This window comes from Bombyx mori, chromosome 6, assembly GCF_030269925.1.
Source record: "Bombyx mori chromosome 6, ASM3026992v2".
Lineage (NCBI taxonomy): Eukaryota > Metazoa > Arthropoda > Insecta > Lepidoptera > Bombycidae > Bombyx > Bombyx mori.
In genome coordinates this window covers 941,462-962,874 of record NC_085112.1, presented here as the reverse complement: position 1 = coordinate 962,874, position 21,413 = coordinate 941,462, and the positions used below count along the sequence as shown (strand labels likewise).

At 41.5% G+C, this 21,413-nt stretch overlaps 3 protein-coding genes across 6 annotated transcripts in view; all 3 read right to left on the bottom strand.

The window, feature by feature from the left end:
• Window positions 1-21,413, bottom strand: part of LOC101740450 (uncharacterized) — a 960,210-nt gene that overhangs the window by 677,304 nt on the left and 261,493 nt on the right. The window lies entirely within an intron of this gene.
• On the bottom strand, window positions 279-13,795 carry LOC101738662 (synaptic vesicle 2-related protein). 3 transcript variants are annotated; one of them, XM_038011652.2, is made up of 11 exons: window positions 9,573-9,712; window positions 8,868-8,953; window positions 8,033-8,194; window positions 7,652-7,814; window positions 6,812-6,933; window positions 5,710-5,945; window positions 4,667-4,821; window positions 3,630-3,765; window positions 2,118-2,395; window positions 1,536-1,663; window positions 279-414 (listed from the first exon to the last, which is right to left on the bottom strand). In XM_038011652.2, the coding sequence occupies exons 3-11, from the start codon at window positions 8,151-8,153 to the stop codon at window positions 341-343; spliced, it is 1,413 nt and encodes a 470-aa protein (XP_037867580.1). In that variant the 5' UTR covers window positions 8,154-8,194; window positions 8,868-8,953; window positions 9,573-9,712; the 3' UTR covers window positions 279-340. The 3 variants fall into 3 exon arrangements, with proteins under 3 accessions (XP_037867580.1, XP_037867579.1, XP_062524907.1); XM_038011651.2 differs by lacking the exon at window positions 8,868-8,953 and having other exon boundaries at window positions 9,573-13,795; XM_062668923.1 differs by lacking the exon at window positions 9,573-9,712 and having other exon boundaries at window positions 8,868-9,558.
• LOC101738800 (WD40 repeat-containing protein SMU1) lies at window positions 13,933-18,679 on the bottom strand. 2 transcript variants are annotated; one of them, XM_004926532.4, is made up of 7 exons: window positions 18,453-18,679; window positions 18,292-18,358; window positions 17,332-17,590; window positions 16,446-16,960; window positions 15,880-16,007; window positions 14,545-14,989; window positions 13,933-14,153 (listed from the first exon to the last, which is right to left on the bottom strand). In XM_004926532.4, exons 1-7 carry the CDS (start codon window positions 18,476-18,478, stop codon window positions 14,055-14,057), a joined length of 1,539 nt encoding a protein of 512 aa, XP_004926589.2. In that variant the 5' UTR covers window positions 18,479-18,679; the 3' UTR covers window positions 13,933-14,054. The 2 variants fall into 2 exon arrangements, with proteins under 2 accessions (XP_004926589.2, XP_062524912.1); XM_062668928.1 differs by having other exon boundaries at window positions 18,436-18,668.

Sequence of the window (21,413 nt, the reverse complement as noted above, 5' to 3'; positions counted from 1 at the left end):
GAAACCCCCAACTTTAAAAGTTTAGAGATAGTTAACGACGGATGGAAGATCTTCCACCGAGCTAGCGACATTGTTCAGCAGACCGACAGTCCGATTGTCGTTCGGAACTTGTATATACACAAGCTTATCTTGAAAATGTCCTAAGCGAGATTTAGGTATCTGTCAAATATCTTGCATTGTATGATGGCTACCGCCACAGAATGAACCAATGTTCTCGACTGCTAAGAACAGTCTATCGGACTTTTGTGGGCGCGGATTAAAATTAAATTACCCAAAAATAAAAACAACATTGTATTTAAATTTAATTAGTACGAAACAAGTCGGCGCAGGATGTGAACCTTCAGGCTTCATTCGTACATTCTGCGTCCGTTTTCGCGACCGGCGCTGGGAGAAAATATGCCACCACTATGCCACCTGCGGCAAAATAACACATCAGATAATGTACAACTCATCTGCCTAATACAGTTGCTCCGGATAATCCAAGTCAAAAAGGCAATTTTAGCTGGTGGTGAGGCATTTTTACACTACTCCCCTGCGACTGTAAAGTCCAGGTGCAGTGACGTATTCCAGCTCGAGGGGGGAAGGGGGGGGGCAGACGCTATACAGTTGAAACTTCATGGTAGGCTGTGGCTTGGCTCTGCCCCTGGCATTGCTGACGTCCATGAGCGACGGTGACCACTTACTATCAGGTGGGTCGTTTGCTCGTCTGCCTACAAAGGCAATAAAAAAAAAACAATTTTCAATTGATCTATCTGATCCCAATCCATACTTCACAGTTCTATAAATAATTCTCCAGTTGGGTATCAGAACTTCATAATGATTATATTCTAATACTACTAGGTAATTTTTTTTTATTAATTAGGTGGGTGGACGAGCTCACGGCTCACCTGGTGTTAAGTGGTTAGCGGAACCCATAGACATCTACAACATAAATGCCGCCACCCACATTGAGATATGAGTTCTAAGGTCTCAGTATAGTTACAACGGCTGCCCCACCCTTCAAACCGAAACGCATTACTGCTTCACGGCAGAAATAGGCAGGGTAGTGGTACCCACCCGTGCAGATTCGCAAGAGGCCCTACCATCAGTAATTACGCAAATTATAATTTTGGGAGTCTGATTTTTATTACACGATGTTATTCCTTCACCGTGGAAGTCAATCGTGAACATTTGTTAAGTACGTATTTCATAGAAAAATTGGTAGCCGCCTGCGGGATTCGAACACCGGTGCATCGCTACGAATGCATCGGACGTCTTATCCTTTAGGCCAGGTGTTCTCAAACTCATTTTGTCTACTGCCCACTTTGAGAATAAATTCTTTTTAGTGCCCCCGTTTTTTCACCTACTTAAAAACCACTATAGCAAGAGCTCAGCCGGTGTCTAAGAGTCCTAGATGAAATTACAAATCGCCTCCCAAGCCTCTACATAACTCTTCCATTTTTTTTCTGGGTCTCTTACCGCCCCCCTTTAGGCTTGCAGCTCCTGCTGCTTTAGGCCACGACGACTTCATAAACAAATAATTTAAAGCTACGTACAGAACAGATAAGCGCTGAACGCGTAGAATGTGGCGGCGCAGTGCGTCATCACGTACGAACCGATGAAGTTGACCCCCGCCAGCCCGCTGAGTCTGGCCACCATCACGCCCAGGCACGCCGCCATGCCTCTGGAATTGTAGACAAGGTTTTACCTCTTATATATTCGATGGCAACTTGATGTGGCCATCAACACCGAGATCAGATATCAGAGAAGCTGCGATACATTGGTTGCCCGAAAACAATCTCTTGCAATTTCTATTGGACTACACTAAAGACCCTTAAAAATTAAACGCAGAGGGGAGCTAAACTCTAGTTTTTAACTTTTTTTCTGGAATCGTTACAGTACCTTCGGCCATTGCTAGCGCTCATAATTCTTACGATAGATTCATATACAGACATAATACACAGATTACTTTTAAAGGTTAGAAAATTAGTTTGACAGTTTCTCTGCTGTATGAAGTCATGTTGACCCATCCATAATTTGGATTTTTAGATAAATTTGGATTTTTGAGAAATAGTCATCGACATTCTCCTATATTAAAACTCCCAAATAAAGATGCCGTAGAAAGGTATAGTAGTTACCTGTGAGAAGTCGGGTATAGCTCAACGTAATAGGAGAACAAAACCCCCATGCACAAGTTAGTCATCATCATCCCGACAAACAGCACCAGACTCGCGTACTCGTCCTGGTTGAGCACGGCGGCCGCGCTGGACACCAGCGGTATCGCCAGGAACGCTATGAGGAGCGCCTTCTTGTGCGCCGCGAACTTGGACACGCACACGGTGATACCAGAGAACAGGAGGCCGTGGAAAATCCCCGAGAACAACGTGCGTTCCTCGAGCGATGAGGTACAGGTCAACTGAAATTCGTCGGGGGTCATAACGGATTCAACACGAGCAATGGTTTACCGACTTCAAAAATCGCTCGTGGGGCGGACGGTTTTTATTTTTATTTTTTTATTGCTTAGATGGGTGGACAAGCTCACAGCCCACCTGATTTTAAGTGGTTACTGGAGCCCATAGACATCTACAACGTAAACGCGCCACCCACCTTGAGATAAGTTCTAAGGTCTCAGTATAGTTACTGCTTCACGGCCGAAATAGGCGGGGTGATGGTACCTACCCGTGCGGACTCACAAGAGGTCCTACCACCAGTGTTCCCAGATGTCGCGGTGAAAGGGCTCAAAATTGTTAGTTATTACTATTTTTAATTCAGTCCCAATTTGGGGCAACTTATTGAAAGTAAAGGCATATCTTGATAGTAATCCAATCGGCTTTTCGACGTAGTGTCCGGGTGATTTCTATTTAACTAAAGGCCTTAGGATCACATTTTGTCCTGTCGTCTGAGACCACTTGTCTCGTGTACGTTTTCCTTTGAACCTCAAAACTAACGTGAATTCACCTTTCAATGTTCATTACCATACAGGACTTAAGAATGTTCAAGAGGTATTGCATCAGAGACAGCGTTGTAATTTTTGGCCATATAGAAGGCGTCTGCCTATGCAGACGAGCATACGGCCCACCTGATGGTGAATGGTTACCGTCGCCCATGAACCTCAGCAATGCCAGGGTAGGAACCAACGCGCTGCTAAACCGTTAAGTACTCTCCACAAGCCTCGTTTGAAGAAGGACATGTCATAGCGCTCGGTAAACACCGTGAAGGGGAGCTCATTCCAAAGCCGGATGGTACGTGGCAGAAAAGATCTCTGGAAACGTAGTGTGGTTGAACGCAGTGGCTCCAGGTAGTTTGATAATGAACTCTACTCCAGTGGCGGGCGGTGTGATGGTAAAAACGAGACGGTGGTATTATCTCAAACAATTCCTCATAGCACTCCCCATGGACATACGTTACAAAATACAGAATGTCCATGGATATTATTGCTATACAGATACTTTAAGGGGGTTTTTACGAGCGCTTTTATAATACTAAAGGTCGGATGAGTCCTGTATTCAAATGGATCATGTCGTATCTAGGAACTCTGGTAACCAGTAACGCTAGACCGTCAGTTCGTTTGTCTACTGATCCCATTGCAAGCAAACGCAAATACGATTGGCCTTAATTCGCTAAAAGCAATATATCTTCAAGTGACATACAGAATCAACAGGAGTGTTGTGGTACTGCGTGCTGATGATGATCTCACATAAGCTCATGGAGCCGGCGCCGGCCGAGTCCATCCCGTAAGCGAAGGCCTGGACGATGGACGGCATCCACATCACGAGACTGTTGTTGCTGTAACAGTAGAGTCTTTACAGCTCACCAGCTATGTCCCCTTTGTCTCAATCCTGTACACTTTAAAGGGGGTTTGTAGTTTTAAAGGTCGCCGATTTCAGATAGCAATTAATAAGAGATTAAGGGTGTATAAATAAGTACATTTATATTGTTATATTTCTTGAAAGCATGAATCCCTAGACGACAGAAACTAAACGTGTACCGTTAAATATATAATTAAGACAGAATGGAACATGTTGTATTTCCCCCGGACAAAGATTTGGTTATGTCACTCTCTCTGGTCCGTAAACTACCAGCCGATTATATTATCCGTTGGTAGGTATTTTTTTTTTCCCTACCCATTCGCTGGTAGCCTATGAGGATATTCCAGCTATTGATACGTTAAATCCCGAAGTGGATATGCTGTCGTATTTACCATAGCAGATAAACAGTTGCCCGGGTCATGCTAGCCTAGTTTTTTTTTTTCCTACCTAAGCTGAGAGCCTTGAGAGGCTATTTCAGCGTAACCTTAACTAGTAGGTGAGCTCATGGGGCTCAAACCTGACGATGTTGCTAACACGAACCCTAGCAAGAGCAGTGCTTCGCAGAATCTACCACCCGATCGGAAACTCGACCCACTGAGAAGATCCGACGAGAAACTCAGTGGGCTGTGTCTGAGGGTTAATTTACTCGTCGAGCCTTTCGTCGCAAGCGACGGGTTCGACGAGAACGATGACCGGTGCTTGTGGTAAAAGCTCCGTTAGTGGATCGGGAGGATCCGAAATGATGTGAGCCTAGACGAAAAGTATCCGTTATCCGTAAACCCGCTGACATTTACAATACGAATACCACAAATCGGTAACATCCGACACTGCGTCTCTCAGCTGCTCCTACACGGGTCACTTTGCCGCTAAATACGTACATGCTGTAAATAACGGAGGTCAGAAAGAATAGCTGCACGGTCCGGCGGAGTAGCGGCGGCTTGAACAAAGGGAAGGTCTGGTCCTTCAGGGACTGCAGTAGCGGCTTCCCCTCGCCCTTCCTGCTCGTCTCCTGACTTATATACACGTTCCGTACCTTAGCAATAGATAATTATTATTTCTATATATAAAAATGAATTACTGTTCGTTAGTCTCGCTAAAACTCGAGAACGGCTGAACCGATTTGGCTAATTTTGGTCTTGAATTATTTGTGGAAGTCCAGAGAAGGTTTAAAAGGTAGATAAATATGAAAATGCTCGGAATTAAATCAAAATAACATTTTGTTTTTCCTTTGCTGTCTCACGCGTCGGACGGATTTAAGTTTATTTTGTACAAAAGTTTAGGTCTTTTATTTATCGATTGCGGCACTACGAAGTCTGCCGGGTCAGCTAGTTATATACAGAAATAATTAACTACGACCAATGTCTTACACTACATCATGACTATACCAGAGGGAAATATAGTTTATCACTGCTTTTGTTGTTATGACTGAAAAGTTTAATTAGATTAATTTAAAATTACAAGGGTTTTTAGTCGTTAAGTCGTGAAGTGCAGGATCCTACGGGGATAAAAAATCCTATCTTACGGGCCGTATGCTGGTCTACCTTCGTGAAACTATTAAGGGGGAAACCCCCGAATTTCTGTGAGCCTTTTTAAGAGCATAAACCTCATCACGGATCTGAACGTTTCTATGGTTTCATTTTAACATTACTAGTCTTGTGAGTCCACACGGGAAGGTGCCACCACTCTGCCTATTTCTGCCGTGTAGCAGTAATGCGTTTCGGTTCGAAGGATGAGGCAGCCATTGTACTGTAAAAATTGAGACCTTAGATCTCATGTTTCGTGGTGGGTGGTGGCTTTCACATTGTAGATGTCTTTGGACTTGATTAACCATTTAACACCAGAAGGGACGTGATCTTATCCGCTCATCTAAACAAAACAAAAAAACTCAAAAAAATCTTATGAAGCATTTTATAGTATTCACCGGGTATTTGTTTTTGATTCCACCATTCTTCATGTAAATCGCTTGAAGACTATTCACCGCATCGTCCTGCCGCCCGACGCTGATAAAGAACTTGGGACTCTCTATGCAGAGCTGCAGGCCAATCGCGCTGATGCCCAGAGGCAGAGCCATAACAATAGTTAGAAGCCTCCACGGGGTAAAGTTCATCAGGCCGATATCGATGGAGAAATTCATATTTAGAATGTAATATCCAGGAACTGCAATGGAAGAGAGGTGTTCAAACCGATGGCCAGGAGCCGGTGATGCTGACGCTGTGCGGTCAACCCTTTAGACATTAATGTCGCGATCAAGGTTCATTTCATCTTGATCCCGAGTGCATTGAACGAAAAGCTATGTCAACTGGCAAAGCGCCACGCAAGATAGCTTTGACAGACATCAGTTGTACCGTGACACTTATAACAAGCCTAGGAGACAAAACTTGAGGGAGATTGGGTTTGGGGAGGGGAGTTGAGGAGAGGGGTTGGGGAGGGGTTGGTTGGGGGTCGGGGTTGGAGAGGAATTGGGAAGGGGTTGTGGCGTTGGGGGGTCTGGAGGGGGGGGGGGGGGTGTTAATTAAACCTATTTTATGATTGAATCTGACTTTTATTCGTTTTATAATTGCGAACGTTTTAACTGCGTCATGTTTTTGATGGCCACGACGAAGGACAGTGGTAGCATTATACTAATCAGACTTCGACCTCGCCTCGACCATCTTGAGGGTCGGTAGCATTCACGTCATGGTGTCTATGTGCTCCGGCAACCTAACACCAGGTGCGCCGTGGGTTTGTTCCCCCGTTTATACAACAGGAGAAGTTTGAATAAAACACTCTTCTACTTCTTGCCCTTATCCCACAATGGAGGATCGGTGCAGAATGTCCTCTTTTTCCATTCACACTCACACCCTTCACTCGCATATCCTCGTTCACACAGTCCATCCAAGTATTTTTAGAACGCCCCCACCTCACGTTACTGTCTACACAATTTCAAAACACAATCATTTATCAAAAATGTCAAAAACTTCGTCAAGAGTTTCCTCTCAACTATGCATGACTTCAGACTGACGAGTTCAATGACGATACGTTACCGACGTAGGAGAGCAAGAACAGCATTAGCACGCTCGTCATCAGCAGCATGTAGAAGTCTCGCACTTTCTGAGTGCACGATTCCCCCAGTAACGTATATGTACAAGACTGCGCTGAACTGCAACTTTTGACAAAATATAATAAATAGATACTCCTCAAGAGAAAATTCGCTTAAAACAATCGAAGTGAAAGATTTTTGTATATATATATTTTTTTATTGCTTAGATGGGTCGACGAGCTCACAGCCTACCTGGTGTTAAGTGGTTACTGGAGCCCATAGACATCTACAACTGAAATGCGCCACCCACCTAGAGATATAAGTTCTAAGATATCAGTATAGTTACAACGGCTGCCCTATCCTTCAGACCGAAACGCATTACTGATTCACGGCAGAAATAGGCAGGGCGGTGGTACCTACCCGCGCGGACTCAGAAGAGGTCCTACCACCAGTAATTACGCAAATTATAATTTTGCGGGTTTCATTTTCATTACACGATGTTATTCCTTCACCGTGAAAGTCAATCGTGAACATTTGTTGAGTACGTATTTCATTAGAAAAAGTGGTATTCGCCTGAGATTCGAACATCGGTGCATAGTTCAACACGAATGCACCAGACGTCTAATCCTTTAGGCCACGACAACTTGTGCATATCATTTATTCTTTGTAGTAATATCCTTAATCATTTTCCTGCCGGACCGCCTTGTCCCTAAGACTCAAGTTCCTGTGGTTCCTCCAAGCGACTTAAGTCTCGGTGGAAGGAAATCTTTAACATGTACCGGACGGGTAGGCACTACTCCCCTGTCTGTTTATTAGAACTTATCAGAAGTAGTCGAATACTTACAAACTAGTACTGAAAGCTTTTAAGACTGCTAGCATGATCCAGTTAGCGGAGAATGCGCTTAGAGTTGACGCTAGAAAGCTGACCCAAAGCCCGATCAGTAGACTTGCTCTACGACCGTGGGTATCTGACAGATAGCCCCACAGGTAGGATGTTAAAATTGGACCTGGAAATAAGAAGTTTCGGTGGCATGATGGCGAAAGAAGGCGTTAGTCTCCATCGACTCCCGAATGTGTAGTTAAACTTAGTCTTTCCATTTAATTAAGCCATACTATTGATAAGAACTATATGTTAGTACTTTAAGTTACAATAGCAACCTTTTAAAGCTTTTTCAAAGATTATCACTCGTGTACTTTTGATGTTAAGTAATCTTGAGATACCCACCAACAAAAGACATGGACAAAAGTATGTTTTTCTGGTAATGCTCAAGCTGAAAGTCGCACGTGCAACCGGTCACGATGACGGAGAAACCGAATATGTCAATGCCCATCCCTAGCAGCGCCATGCTGAGGACCGCGAGCAGACCTCGGTTGTACCAGCCGTTGCCTGAAAAAAAACACGTTCTTCTATTAGCAGTATGGCCAGACTACGTCGGGAATAGATACTTCAACCTCTACGTAATAGGTCTGAGATCCCGCGGTAGGCCCAAGAATCGTTGGTTGTATGTGGTAAAGCGGATATCGAGCAGAATAACCTCACTCAGAAGGATGCCGTAGAAAGAGCAAAGTGGAGGAGTTTAAGTAGGAAAGCGGACCATGGCCCTAGACCGAGATAATGCTAGGAAGAAGAGTTATGGCATGTTCTGGTATTGCATCACATCGAGTACCTTTCCCGCGTGGGTCATGTCGCTAAAAGACCCTGAAATCTCGATTATATTGTGTAAAATATACCTAATCAAAGAGACCTTAACATGTACTGAAACAATCTGATGAATCTTTCTTCGCACTGTACAGAAAGATTGCAAGAAAATTAAATCAGTACATTAAAACCACGTAGATAAATATGCTCACAATCCACCTGATCTAAAGTATTAGTAGGAGCCTATCGCATCACAGCGCGAAAGCCGTCTACCACCTTGAGGCATGAGGTCGAATTCTCAATTATATTGGATGAGTTATTAAAAGATACGATTTAAATACTTAAATTTCTTTTGCGATTTAGTCTCGCGTTTAATGTTTTCAGAAACAGGTCTACGTTACTAAGCAAATCTGTATTGTACTGTTGTTTTGTGGAGCACGATGTCAATCGCAGGCGAACGTTCCACCCTTTACAGCAGGAGACACAACGGCTTTCCGGTCAAAGAGGCTGGATGAAAAATAAAAGAGGTAAGGAGGCGTATAGGGTTTACCAAAAATGCAATGTCTCAACTGCATAAGATGTGGAGAGGCCGAAACGTCTCGCGCAATACAAAACTCAGGTTGGTGAATTCACTGGTTTTCTCCATATCCAATTACGAAACGGAGACCTCCACACTGCAAAATGGCGACAGAGACCGCATCGAGGCCTTCGATATGGTGTTGGAATAAATTGCTACAGATTCCGTGAACTGCCTTTTGCACCTATGTGTGAATAGTAAAGGAGCTTAATGTTAAAACTAAGCTCTCCACACACGCATTCATATAGTATTGCAGATCTTTGGACACATTTCTCAAAATGTAGGGTCTCGACCTTGAGCAATTGATGGTGACAGGCAAGATAGAGGTCAAACGTCCCAGAGTACGCAATCCCACGAAATGCTCGGACCAAATTCGGTCTTGTCTGGACATCAAGCCCCACGATGCCCTCCACGATGCCAAGGATAGCAGCAGATGGAGAACAATCATACAAGAGAGCTTCAGCGGGGGAGTCACGACTCTCAGCAATGAGGAGAACGACGCAAGGAGGACCTTTATCTATTCAGGCAATAAATACTGACAATACTGACCTGCAAGATTAATGGCTTCTTCATAGCTGTAACTCCCTTCGTGTGAGTTACATTCTGGTTCCCAACCATGACTTCTTTCCACGGTACTTACACGTTTCATATCATAATTATCTTCTGTGTTAACGTAACTATTATTCGAAGTCATGTTTACAAAGTACCACTCTCTAAAACGTCGTGTAGCTTTAATTGTATCTATTCCAAAAGAATTATTTTCAGAAGCATTTAGATATGTTTCCAGCAGTTCATCACGAGTCAAACTAGGTATTTCTTTGACGAAAACGAAATGAACTAAACAATTTATTTTCAATAATAACTCAGTCATGCAAATGAACGTCGCTAACTTGTATTGAAAAGGCTGAATAATGGATATTTATACGGACGCTTTGTTGAAAACTACAAGTTAAAAATGTACTCTAAGTCTGGTTCCCACAATATCATATTTTATATACGAAAGTGGAAAGTGGATAGCGGTTTGGCATCTTGGGGGTCAAAATTTGACTCGAATTCACGTAACTGATGTTAATGAGACCCGTGATTGCTTTGCGGTAAACAAAAATGGCCAACACAGTTGTGTGTGTTTAAGAAGTTATATCCCATGGTCTAAAGGCCTTTACAATTTCACCAGGGCAGGAGGGCTTTCGAAGGGAACCTAACAGCTCAAGGGCTACTGCTTGACGAGTACATCTACTACAAATAGAGAGCTTGCAACACACCCTATCAGCAATTGTGTGTAGAAGAATTCATTAATAATATTCATTCCCTTGAATTATTTTAAGGACTAAGGAACCTGCCCTTCTATGGTTTATGTTGTATCACAAACGTACAACCCATGCACTACGCATTGTTTAAAATTTTCGCGGCTATCTGCGTTATAAACAATATTATTTAACGGGTTCTTACGACGATTTTCATATTTATGGAGTTCCCCATATTTTGGCAGGAAAAACGAACTACAAAGAGGGTAGGCAGATATCTGGTCTTAACATTCTACCCGCAGTATTCACTCCACCCGTGATCATGGCGCTTACGACACGCCGAAAGGTCAATAACTCATTACATATGAAAATCGTGGTAAGAACCCGTTAATTAATAATATTTATAAGGCATTTATTGTTATACAATGGTCACGGCTATTTTTTATTCTTGAGTAAACAATTAAACTCCCGCCTAAGTATTTCGAAGCAGAACGACATACTATCCTTTTTCGAAACTCCTTAGCTTATTTCTAAGTTAATTTCGGATAAATACCACTCAACCGATGTGTACTCAGGTTTATAATTTTTAACAAACTTTGAAGCCGACATCACAAGGTCTTAAAGAGGATCGCTCATTCGCCGTGTCCGTAACAGAATCAATACCAGAAAATATCTTGATGGACGTTCGAGTCACCCGATTTTATGGTCGACGTTTCGGTTTAATTTTCCCTGGGCATTTATTATTTTACGCGCTCATTATCCAGTGCTAAATTGCGTAGTTTCGGTGCGAGGTGTCGCAGATTCAACTCTGAGCACGCACCTACCGTGTAGTAGGTACGTTTACGAGGTATCTCAATTGGCAATTGTGAAAAAATGTCGTTCCAACGTAACTCTTGTTCGTTTAAAAACTTAATTAGTCTTCTTATCACAAAACGCTGTGCTATATACATAAAAAAACTAAAAACATGTCCGGCCGTATTCGGCTGATGCAGTAAACATGCATGTACTTAACCTAACGTACCTAAGAGTCCACGGATGACGTCCAAGATGATACATCATTCAACATTTTGTTATAAATAAATCAATCATACAAAGGTATAAATTTCCGTTAGAAATCGTGGTACGCACGTATTAAGAGCTCGCACAAGTCTTATCCATTACCACGCCTAATTCTGCGGCATCTAATCTAAAGGCTGAAATTTCGACCTTACGGTGAATTGCGCCGTTTGCGTTGTGATGTCTATGAACACCCGTCACCACTTAGTATCAGGTGACACGAGAGCTTGTCCCTCAACATCGACATCCCGACCCGAGCCGCCACACAGTTGAGCCTGAATTGACAAGTGAGCGAGACTCCTAAAATTTTAATTAAATAAACTTAGATAAGACAATGCGAGAAAAATACATCAATTATTGTACAAGTACGCTCCACATTCAGAATTTATTTATGGATTTTGTAATAAAACTACATTGATTCGACGCGACGCATGTAGTTCTGACTAGAGATGGCGTTAACGGTTGAATTTATTTATCTGTTAACTGGTAATTGATAAAAAAAATTACCGATATTTTTATTGGTTGAAAATACCGGTAAATCTTTTCGTTGAAAAATTAATTTTGCTAATGTTAAACTTGAATGGTACTAGCACTTTTCGAAATGATCCCATATTTCTGCATTGCGTTTCGGCATTTTAAATTAGATATACAATTTAAAAATCCACAACAACAAAGTAAGCAAAGTCTCAAACACACAAAAACAAAGTCAAAACACACAAACACAAAGTACAAATCTCTTAAAATACAAAAACACAACTTTACCAAAATAATAGAAAAGATGCACTGAGCCACCAAAATGTCAAGTACCAAACAAAATATTACGTTTAAAAAATCAACCAATCACGTCATCTTCGCGTTCGGTAAAAATATCGTTTCATTTCAATTTTTTAACGAAAAAAATTATCATTAACTGTAAAATACACCAACTTAAATATTGTGCTTTATTTTGAGGGGTATAGAGCATACAATGAAATCATAAAATTCAATATTTTTTACATGATAAGTTGAAGACATCTGCAAGGCGAAAATGAATCTTACGTGTTGAAATAAAGTTGAAACTTGCATAAATATAATTTCCAATAATTGCCTATGCCACTACACGCAGTGTGTTTGGTAAACGGTATTTTTAACCGTTTTGGGTAATTTTATTTATCGAATAGAAGTGTTAATTTTTTTTACCGGTAAATTTATTGGTTATTGGTTATATTAGCCACCTCTAGTTCTGACGCGTTCCATGTCTCGGGGGCGGAGTGGACGCGAATATTATTTGAAGTGAAACTTCTTAAGGCGCGTTGAGAGTCAAATTTAACTCGCGATAGATTCGTTACGGCTAGAGAGAAAAGATACAATTTAAGAAGAGCGAGAGTGAGAAAATAAACAGAGCGTCTCGAGAGTCACTAGACTCTGAAGAGGGAAAGGACAAAGCGAGCTAGGTCGTTTCTCTTATAAACACCATTTCTTATTACAAGAGAAATTTGATTTAAGAATGAAAAATGAAAAAGCCACAATACTACACAGCGCAAAAGAAGTTTCACTTCTTTCACGTACAGCAAGTTGTACACGCGCCATTTTTTTATTAAGTATTTTTTGTTGAAAGTATTCTTTATACTATACTAGACTTATTAAACTACCAACATTTTATATATACATAATATATTCTTTTATTCAAATCAAAATAAAGTTTATCCTAGTAAAACTATAGCACAAACTGAGTTGCTCTATAAAGAGAAACAACATTTAAAGCTATTGCTTCACCAGTTTTTATGTCTTTTATATTTCAATATTCAAAAAATTTTTATATTTCTAATGTTCCTTCTTCTAATATTTCAATATTCAAATTATCATTTATGTCATCTTTATAACATATTGACCTCTTTTAAGATTTATGTCATAAATCGTATAGAGGTTACCTATATTAAACAGTCGTCCGGTCAGTTTACTCTAAGCACTCAAACGCTTTATTTTATCTTCTTTCATCTCGTATTCCTCAATGCTGAGGAATTATGGTGATTATAAAATGCTTGGCAATATTTCAAATACTTAGTTTTAGATTTTACCCGTGCATTTTACTAAAATAATAGTTTTATACGAACTTTGCCCTGACAATTACGGACACGAAAAATAATAATTCAGTGGCACCGGACGAGCTGTTATAGTGATGCTCTAATAACGATAAATTATGAATCAAAATCAAATCGAGACAGTGCTGCTCGCAAGCACTAGATTCCCGTGATGATTGAGAAGGACAACAGCAGGGAGTAGACCACCACGCCCAAGCGCGTCTTGCGTTGGAGTAGCGTGTGGGCGCGCGCTGATGAGAAGGGAAATCGATTTACTGAATTGTCCCCCGGACCACCCGCCCCAGGGACCCCTGTCCCCTCACCGGATCCCCTTTTTTGTCCCCTCCACCTGTCAACCCTTTTGATTGGATTTCTGTGTCGGCGCGGTCACATAGGACTACCGCGGAGCTAACAACCCTGTCTACTGCACGGGTCTAGTTCTCGGCCAATGTCAGTGTCGTCGTCAATCTGCCAATGTCAGTGACAATCATAGTTTGAGGTTAACGTGGCACGTTTATGTGAGAGCACGCATTGAATACATCTCCGAAATAAAAGGCTAATATTTTTATTGCGTAGTTTGGCGGACGAGTTCGGTCGGTACTTAGGTATATTAGGACACAAATTGTACACATATATTTTTTTAATTAATTTATAATTTAAAGCGTATGCAATTATGGTTTCCACAGCTTAAGCAAGCCGTCCTCGCTGTACGTGGCCAGCAGATTCTGGTGCGGGTGATGCGTCAGCCCGATCACCGCCTTCTCGTGAATCTGAAATAATAAATATTATAAAGCTGAAGAGTTTGTTTGTTTCAACGCGCTAATCTCAGGAACTACTGGTGCGATTCGAAAAATTCTTTGTGTTAGATAGCCCATTTATCAAGGAAGGCTATATTTTTTTTTTATTGCTTAGATGGGTGGACGAGTTCACAACCCACTTGGTGTTAAGTGGTTACTGGAGACCATAGACATCCCCGTAACGTAAATGCGCCACCCACCTTGAGATATAAGTTGTAAGTTTTCAGTATAGTTACAACTGCTGCCCCACCCTTCAAACCGAAACGCATTACTGCTTCACGGTAGAAATAGGCGGGGTTGTGGTACCTACCCGCGCGGACTCACAAGAGGTCCTACCACCAGTTAAAAGTACAGAAGCACTCACATTAATGGTCCTCTCCAGCTTGCCGGTGTTGGCGCAGAAGGCGTACAGCACGAGGTCCTCCCCGGCGCAGTACACCAGCCTCCCGCGCGCACTCAGCGCCGCCGACACCAGCGCGCCGCCCTCCTCCTCGCGCCTCCCGCTCGAGAACGACCTCACGATTTGCCCTTGCATGTTCATTATCGCCACGGTATTCGTCCGGTTGCACACCACGAAATGGTCCGGGTTCTTCGGGGTGAGGAGTAGGGTGTTGACCGGGGGCTCCCCGCTGCCGAGGGGCTTGAGCGTGGCCGTGCACTCGCCCGAGCGGACGGCCCACACCTTCACGGTCCCGTCGGACGAGCCGCTGAGCACCGCGTGCCCGTCCAGCGTGAACACCGCCTCGTTCACGAACGAAGTGTGACCTCGGAACTCCTTCAAGACTTTACCAGATTTTAGGCCGTGGATTCTGTGAAATATTGTACCGCTATTGTAAATACGAATGCTACTGAGCAAGATGTGAGGGGCAGGTAGCTCTCGGAGTCAACAATAATATTAGGTCCTTAGATGTGAAATTAGTGTTTTGTCTGATCTGAAATATCTCTTCTTTGGTTAAGAACTACAAATTCAAATTTACAAATTGATTTAGCTGGTACATTTGAATTTTGAAAACAGTCCTTCATTGGTTTTTTCCTCTTTATTTTTTCCTTTGGCGTCGCTTATTACCACACAACAGAAAACATGAAATATCGGTATATTTACGAGTACGCAGTGCTGCAGAAACAGCTCGAAGGATTAATGATGTGTCCGGCGCTGGAGTCGCAAAAGAAAGCGCGGTACGTTTTTGATTTCAACGTTTTCGTTCTAGAAATTTCGACTTTCAGAACCAGCCCCGTGGACGGTTGGAGACCAAAGTGGAAAATGAAGAATTAAAGGCTATTGTGGAAACAGATCCATCACAAAGCACTTCAGAGATAGCTGCAGGCTTCGGAGTCAGTGATAAAGCTGTATTAATCAATTTGAAGCAAATCGGGTAAGTAAAAAAACTTGGATGATGGGTACCTCATGAATTGGGTAAATGGAACTTGCAAACGCGCGTCGACTGCTGTTTTACTTTGCTCGACCGACACAATAATGAAGAAATTTTAAATCGAATCAACTTGTGATGAAAAGTGGATACTGTACGATAATCGGAAGCGCTCGTCGCAATGGTTGAACCCTGGAGATCCAACCAAATCCTGCCCTATATGAAAATTGAGATGTCAGTATCTGTATCAGTAAGACGTTTAGCAGCTGAGTGCAGTGGTAGATCATCGACGCCTCCCGTACACTTTAAGGTTTAACTTTATAAATAAATACCTTATGGTCCGATCAAAGGAGGCCGAGAGGATCTGAGTGTTGTCTCGGGTGAACTGCAGGCAGGTCACGCCCTTAGAGTGAGCTCGGTCCAGTTTGCGTTGCACTTTACCCGTTGACACTTTCCAGACCTGTTCACAGAGAATTTTATTGAGTAATTATGTTGAATTTACTTAATGACCCATGTGTTGAACAAAGGATACAATGAAACTATCTTGAACGACCAAAAAATTTCATGTTCAAAGTTCAATGCAGCCCGGGGAAGGGGTGGCGAAGGGGTGGAGAAGGGGTGGAGAAGAGGAGGGAAGGGGAGGAGAAGGTCTCTTAACTTCACATTACATTGCGGTTGCACGATATGTTCAACAAAAAGTATATAATCATCTTAGGAAATATATATTGCTTTCCGTTTTGTCTGTTACCACCTAATGATGCCCAGGTGAATTCTGAGCTCATTAGGTCATATACATAGCATTATATAATTATATATTAGGGAGCAATAATAACTCACTTTTTACACGGAAGCAGTAATGAAAAGGTTAACTAGCATGAGGTTTTAAAACATTTATTACCTTAATTTTTCCATCATTAGACCCAGCAGCCAATGTGTCGCTATCCCTCGCAAAAGCCAGGCTCAGCACCGCCTCTTCCATGCACATGTACTCATCATGAGCCTGATAACGCAAATCCTTACGGATTTTTCCTGTTGTAAAGTTCCAAACTTCAACGACGCCATCTACGGAGCCCGTCACTAAATATTGTCCATCAGGAGAAAATCGCGCGCACTCCACGTGGGACTTCTGACCGAATTTGATGATCTTGGACAGTTGGGTGGGGCAGAGATCGTCTTCTTGGTCTCTTATTGCGGCTTTACCACGGAACAAATCTATAGTGGTGCCGGGAGGGAGCAGACCCTGGTGCTGTTGCCATTTGAGGGCCTGGCCCAGTAGTGCCAGCAGACGGGACGACGGTACGACGGACACCTCCCCGGCGAGGGACGCTGCGATGGCAGCGCGGCGCCGCTCCTTGCCTCCTCCACTGCCGTATGCCTCACGAGGATCGAAATATGAACGTGCTAACAGGTTTTCTGTCATATGAAGATAAACATTCAGACACATACAGATTTAACTATGGATTAAAACAATTGGAAATGTGTATAAAAATTGCTTAAACTAAACATGTTTTTATTGCCTCTATTTAGATCAGCTTAGGACCACCCATCTGGTCACATTAATGGACATCAACAATGCCAAAGGCATAGCCAAGTTGCTACAGCAGTAGTATTATTTACTTTAATTGTATTGCATTTATTTACTATTGTATTGCAATAAGTTTTATTTTAAATATTATATCTTTTTATATTATATTATTCATATTCATTAGCATTCTAAGATACAAATCTGATTTAAAGACTGGATGTATTTTTAGCCAAATACATATACTAAAATTTTGACTCACCAAGATGCATATACCGATCTGTTTCATGCTGCTTCATCAACAGACAAGGATGTGTCTGACGTAGCAAGGATCTCGCAGCACCCAATTCTCGCAGTTCTATCAACTCCAATACAACCTGCTCATATAACTCCATCAACTTTTTGTCAGGAAGCTTGAGTGAAGCAGTAGCTTTAAGTACTGTGTCCCAGTGGCCATTGTTAATATCTGCGCAGAAACCGTCCACGCTGTCTACTGTATTTAGAGTCACTCCAGTTTCCTCCTATATATTAAAAATCATTTACTTTCAAAATTCAGAGAGATGACATCTGAATCAGATGTACAGTTACGGCTTTTTATTGCATAAAATGGTGAACAAGCTCATTGCCAACTAAGTGTTGAGTCTTTAGTTGAGACATATCAACACTGCCATCCTTCTAACTTGAAACTTCAGGTATAAATTTCAGTGTTATACATAGTATTACAGCTGTCACATCTATCAAACCTGTACACATGGCTGCTCTATTGAAAAATAGGCAGGAACTTATAGGTACCATTGGGGGGTCACAAGACACCCTAACAGTAGTGAACAACATGCATACATCTCATATAATTTGGTCATTACAACTACTAATCTTGGAAGTTAAAGCTTCAGTGGCACAGGAATGGTATCAATATTTAAAAAAAATTCACAACCCCAAATTGTTCAATATGGGTGGATCTTACTAAAAGTTGCATGCTGTCTGAAGTTAAAAAAGCCGTATGTAACATTAATCCTAGCCAGTGTCAAAGCTTAAGAGTTTATCAATAATAAGTTGGTATTCTTTTCTGACTTGATACAATTGAAGTTCTCATAAATGTACACAAAATTCATTAATATAAGTGAATAATTAAGTAAAATAAGTGCAATCTGTAAAGTTTAAAAAATTTACACTAATTCTATTCATTAAAAAATATGTTTAATTAAATATCAACAGAATTAACCTGCAAAGTCTGCAATGTTTTGGTTAAATTTGACTCCTTCAAGTATTGTTGTATCAGTCTGATAACACTGCAATTGAAATAAAAATATATTTTAGGCACTAAATTAAATATTTGATGAATAATTTCAAGTAATTTCGTGTTTACATTGATAGTAAACTCACTCGGCTGATTCTATCTCAATGGACATTGTGTATAAAACGTCTTTTATACGAAGTTACCACAGAAAACTTGCTACGCGAATTTGAAGGTTTATATTTTTACATATATAATAAACAATGTCACAAAATTAATGTCTAAAATTTTATTGAAAATAAAATCACACAGAAGGAAATAAACACAATTCAAGTTCAGCGCCATAGATTAGCTACAAGCCATACATAGATTGCCCACCATAGAGTTACTATTACAACCTTACTCCATGTTGCCCACATAACATTTAATTTTATGACTACAAACTAAACGTGAAGTGTATGGTCAATGCCTCCTATGCTACCAATAGGCCTTAATTATTATGTTTAATATGCATTACGCATTTTATCCTGCCTAGTAGCTTGCGATGTACGCATAGTACATTTTATCCTGGAAATTGGACCCACGACTCTTTGACCCGAAATAACGGGTTAAGACTGAGGGCGACTGTATATTGTCCGGTCATCAGGATCGTTCTTTTTTTAATGCTTAGATGAGTGGACGAGCTTACAGCTGGTGTTATGTGGTTACTGGAGCACATACACATCTACAACGTTAATTCCGCCACCCACCTTGAGATGTAAGTTATAAGGTCTCTGTTAGATACGAGGGATACACGAGTGAAACACTTGCCTGCTGTTAACACACTGCCCTATATTTGTTGAAATACCCCGTATGCGTAGGCACACGCACACATACTTAACAGTCTCAGTATTACAACGGCTGCCCGACCCTTCAAACCGAACCGCATTACTACTTCACGGCAGAAATAGGTAGGGTAGTGGTACCTACCCGTGCGGTAGGTACTCACAAGTCTACTCACTACTCACAAGGATACTCACAAGACTTTCTACCACCACTAATTACGCCACTTCCGAAGCTCCTGATCCTGCGGTCTAGAGTCGCCGATGAATTAGCGACATCTTCCCAGCTCACTCCAGTAATAACTAGTATCATCGCCGAAGAGAGCTAGAAGGGTCTCTGACGACTGGCGTGTATTATTAAAATATATACTGAACTGAGTAACGGGGAAAGAATGGAGCTTCGCGCTCGTTGACGAGAATGCTTTTCGCGGTGACAAAGTCCCAGAAGGGTTTACGGAGCAGGTGCGAACTTCTCTGCCGGGCAAATTACTGTCAAATATAACGGTAGGCAGCAGCTTGACTCAGCCCCTAGCATTGCTGAAGTCCATGGGCGATGGTAGCCACTCACCATCAGGTGGGCCGTAAGCTCGTCTGCCTATAGGACAATCACAATTTATAGATAGGTATATGACTAATTCCCATTTATCCATCTGCCTTCTATCATCTTTCATCTTCTGGTATCCATAAAACTAGCCGTCCGCATATTAAATGTTATGACGAAAAGGTGCCAGCGTTTTATCTACGAATATTTCAAAGCAATTAAGACTTGAATCTCACGACTCGAGTTTGATGCCGTTTACGAGCACGATAGATTTGGGTTTCCATGAAGTTCCTCAACACCAGGTAACCAAGGACCCTAAGGTCGTGAGCTAGACTGCCCTTTCACGACAAAAGAGATGAGTATATTGATAACAGATGCAAGTAACGCCAGTGAGCCATCTCGCGGCAAGTGAGGCATGAACTTATTTAAGGTGTTTTTTGAGGTACTTGTAAAAAAACAATTAAAAATTAAAGTATGTAGTTTGTTTGCTAAAGCCACATAGTAATGGTCTCTTTTGAGGTTTCGCAATAATTGCAAAATTTTTCAACTTCAAAACCAATGGAATATTTTCGATTTGAGAAGTGTAGTTTTACCAGACTTCAACGAGGATGTTCTCACTTTGGTATATTAGTCGTTTTCTAGGCCAAGTACGCCATTAACTTTGTGATTTTTTTAACTCTCTGGGCATACAAAACAAGAAACAATAAATGCATGAACAATCCATGTAATATCAGTCTTCTTAAAAACTATACTTAATACATGTTTATTAAAATTTTATTAATTAAACTATATTAAAAAAAAAAAGATTAAAAATACAATCTTCAGAAACACTATATAAATAGATTGCCACTGATGGCAGTGTCTACGACACAAGTCACCAGTGGTTCAGGCTCCAGAGTGTGAAACCTCCTCACAATACGTGCCGTATCAAGTATAACTGCTTTCTGTACCAGGACCCTACCTAACCCAGCTGGAAAACGAAAGTTCTTTATGGTGTTGGTCGAAACTTTTCGCTATCAGATCGTGTACCGACACAACTACTGGAACAAAATGGTTGAATCAACATAGCACATGGCGGTAGTCTCATGCGTCAAGTCTAAATATCCATAATACATTTATTATCATGGCTGTTTCATTTCATGGTATTGGTTGACACCAAACAAATAACCTTGAGTTATCCCCACTTAGTGGTCAGAACTGAGAGGATGACTGATTTGATTAGATGGAATTAGGATAACTGGGGTTTTAATTTCAGGCTGGGCAACCCTTCCTGCAGTCAGCTGACCAACTACAGTCATATTTACATGTTTCCGAATACTACATAATGAAACTGCACGACAGTCGACTCATTGTACGTCTTTTTCTTTAGTAGTTCTTCATCCATCTATCAACCAAGATATCTAAGTGATTTTCAAGAGATTAAGCACATACAAGTTCCGAACAGAATATTGTGCTTCATAATCTGTATGTGCTGAAAATCGTTTCAACACTTTTACTATAGTAGAATTATTTTGTCCGTGCAGTTTGGGTCATAAAACATAGCCCGGCTAGGGCGGTGAGCATGTTGCGCGGGCGCAACGCCATTATCGATAAAAACAAATGAGTCATCGAAGGCAGGTACACGGCGGCGGGGTGGGATACGAAGGGTGGTGAGACATTGTTATGTTATGAGTCATTTGTACTTAACTTGCAAATGATAGTACATTATGTCGAAAAGGAATGTGTTTTTCTGCATTCGTTCTCTGAAT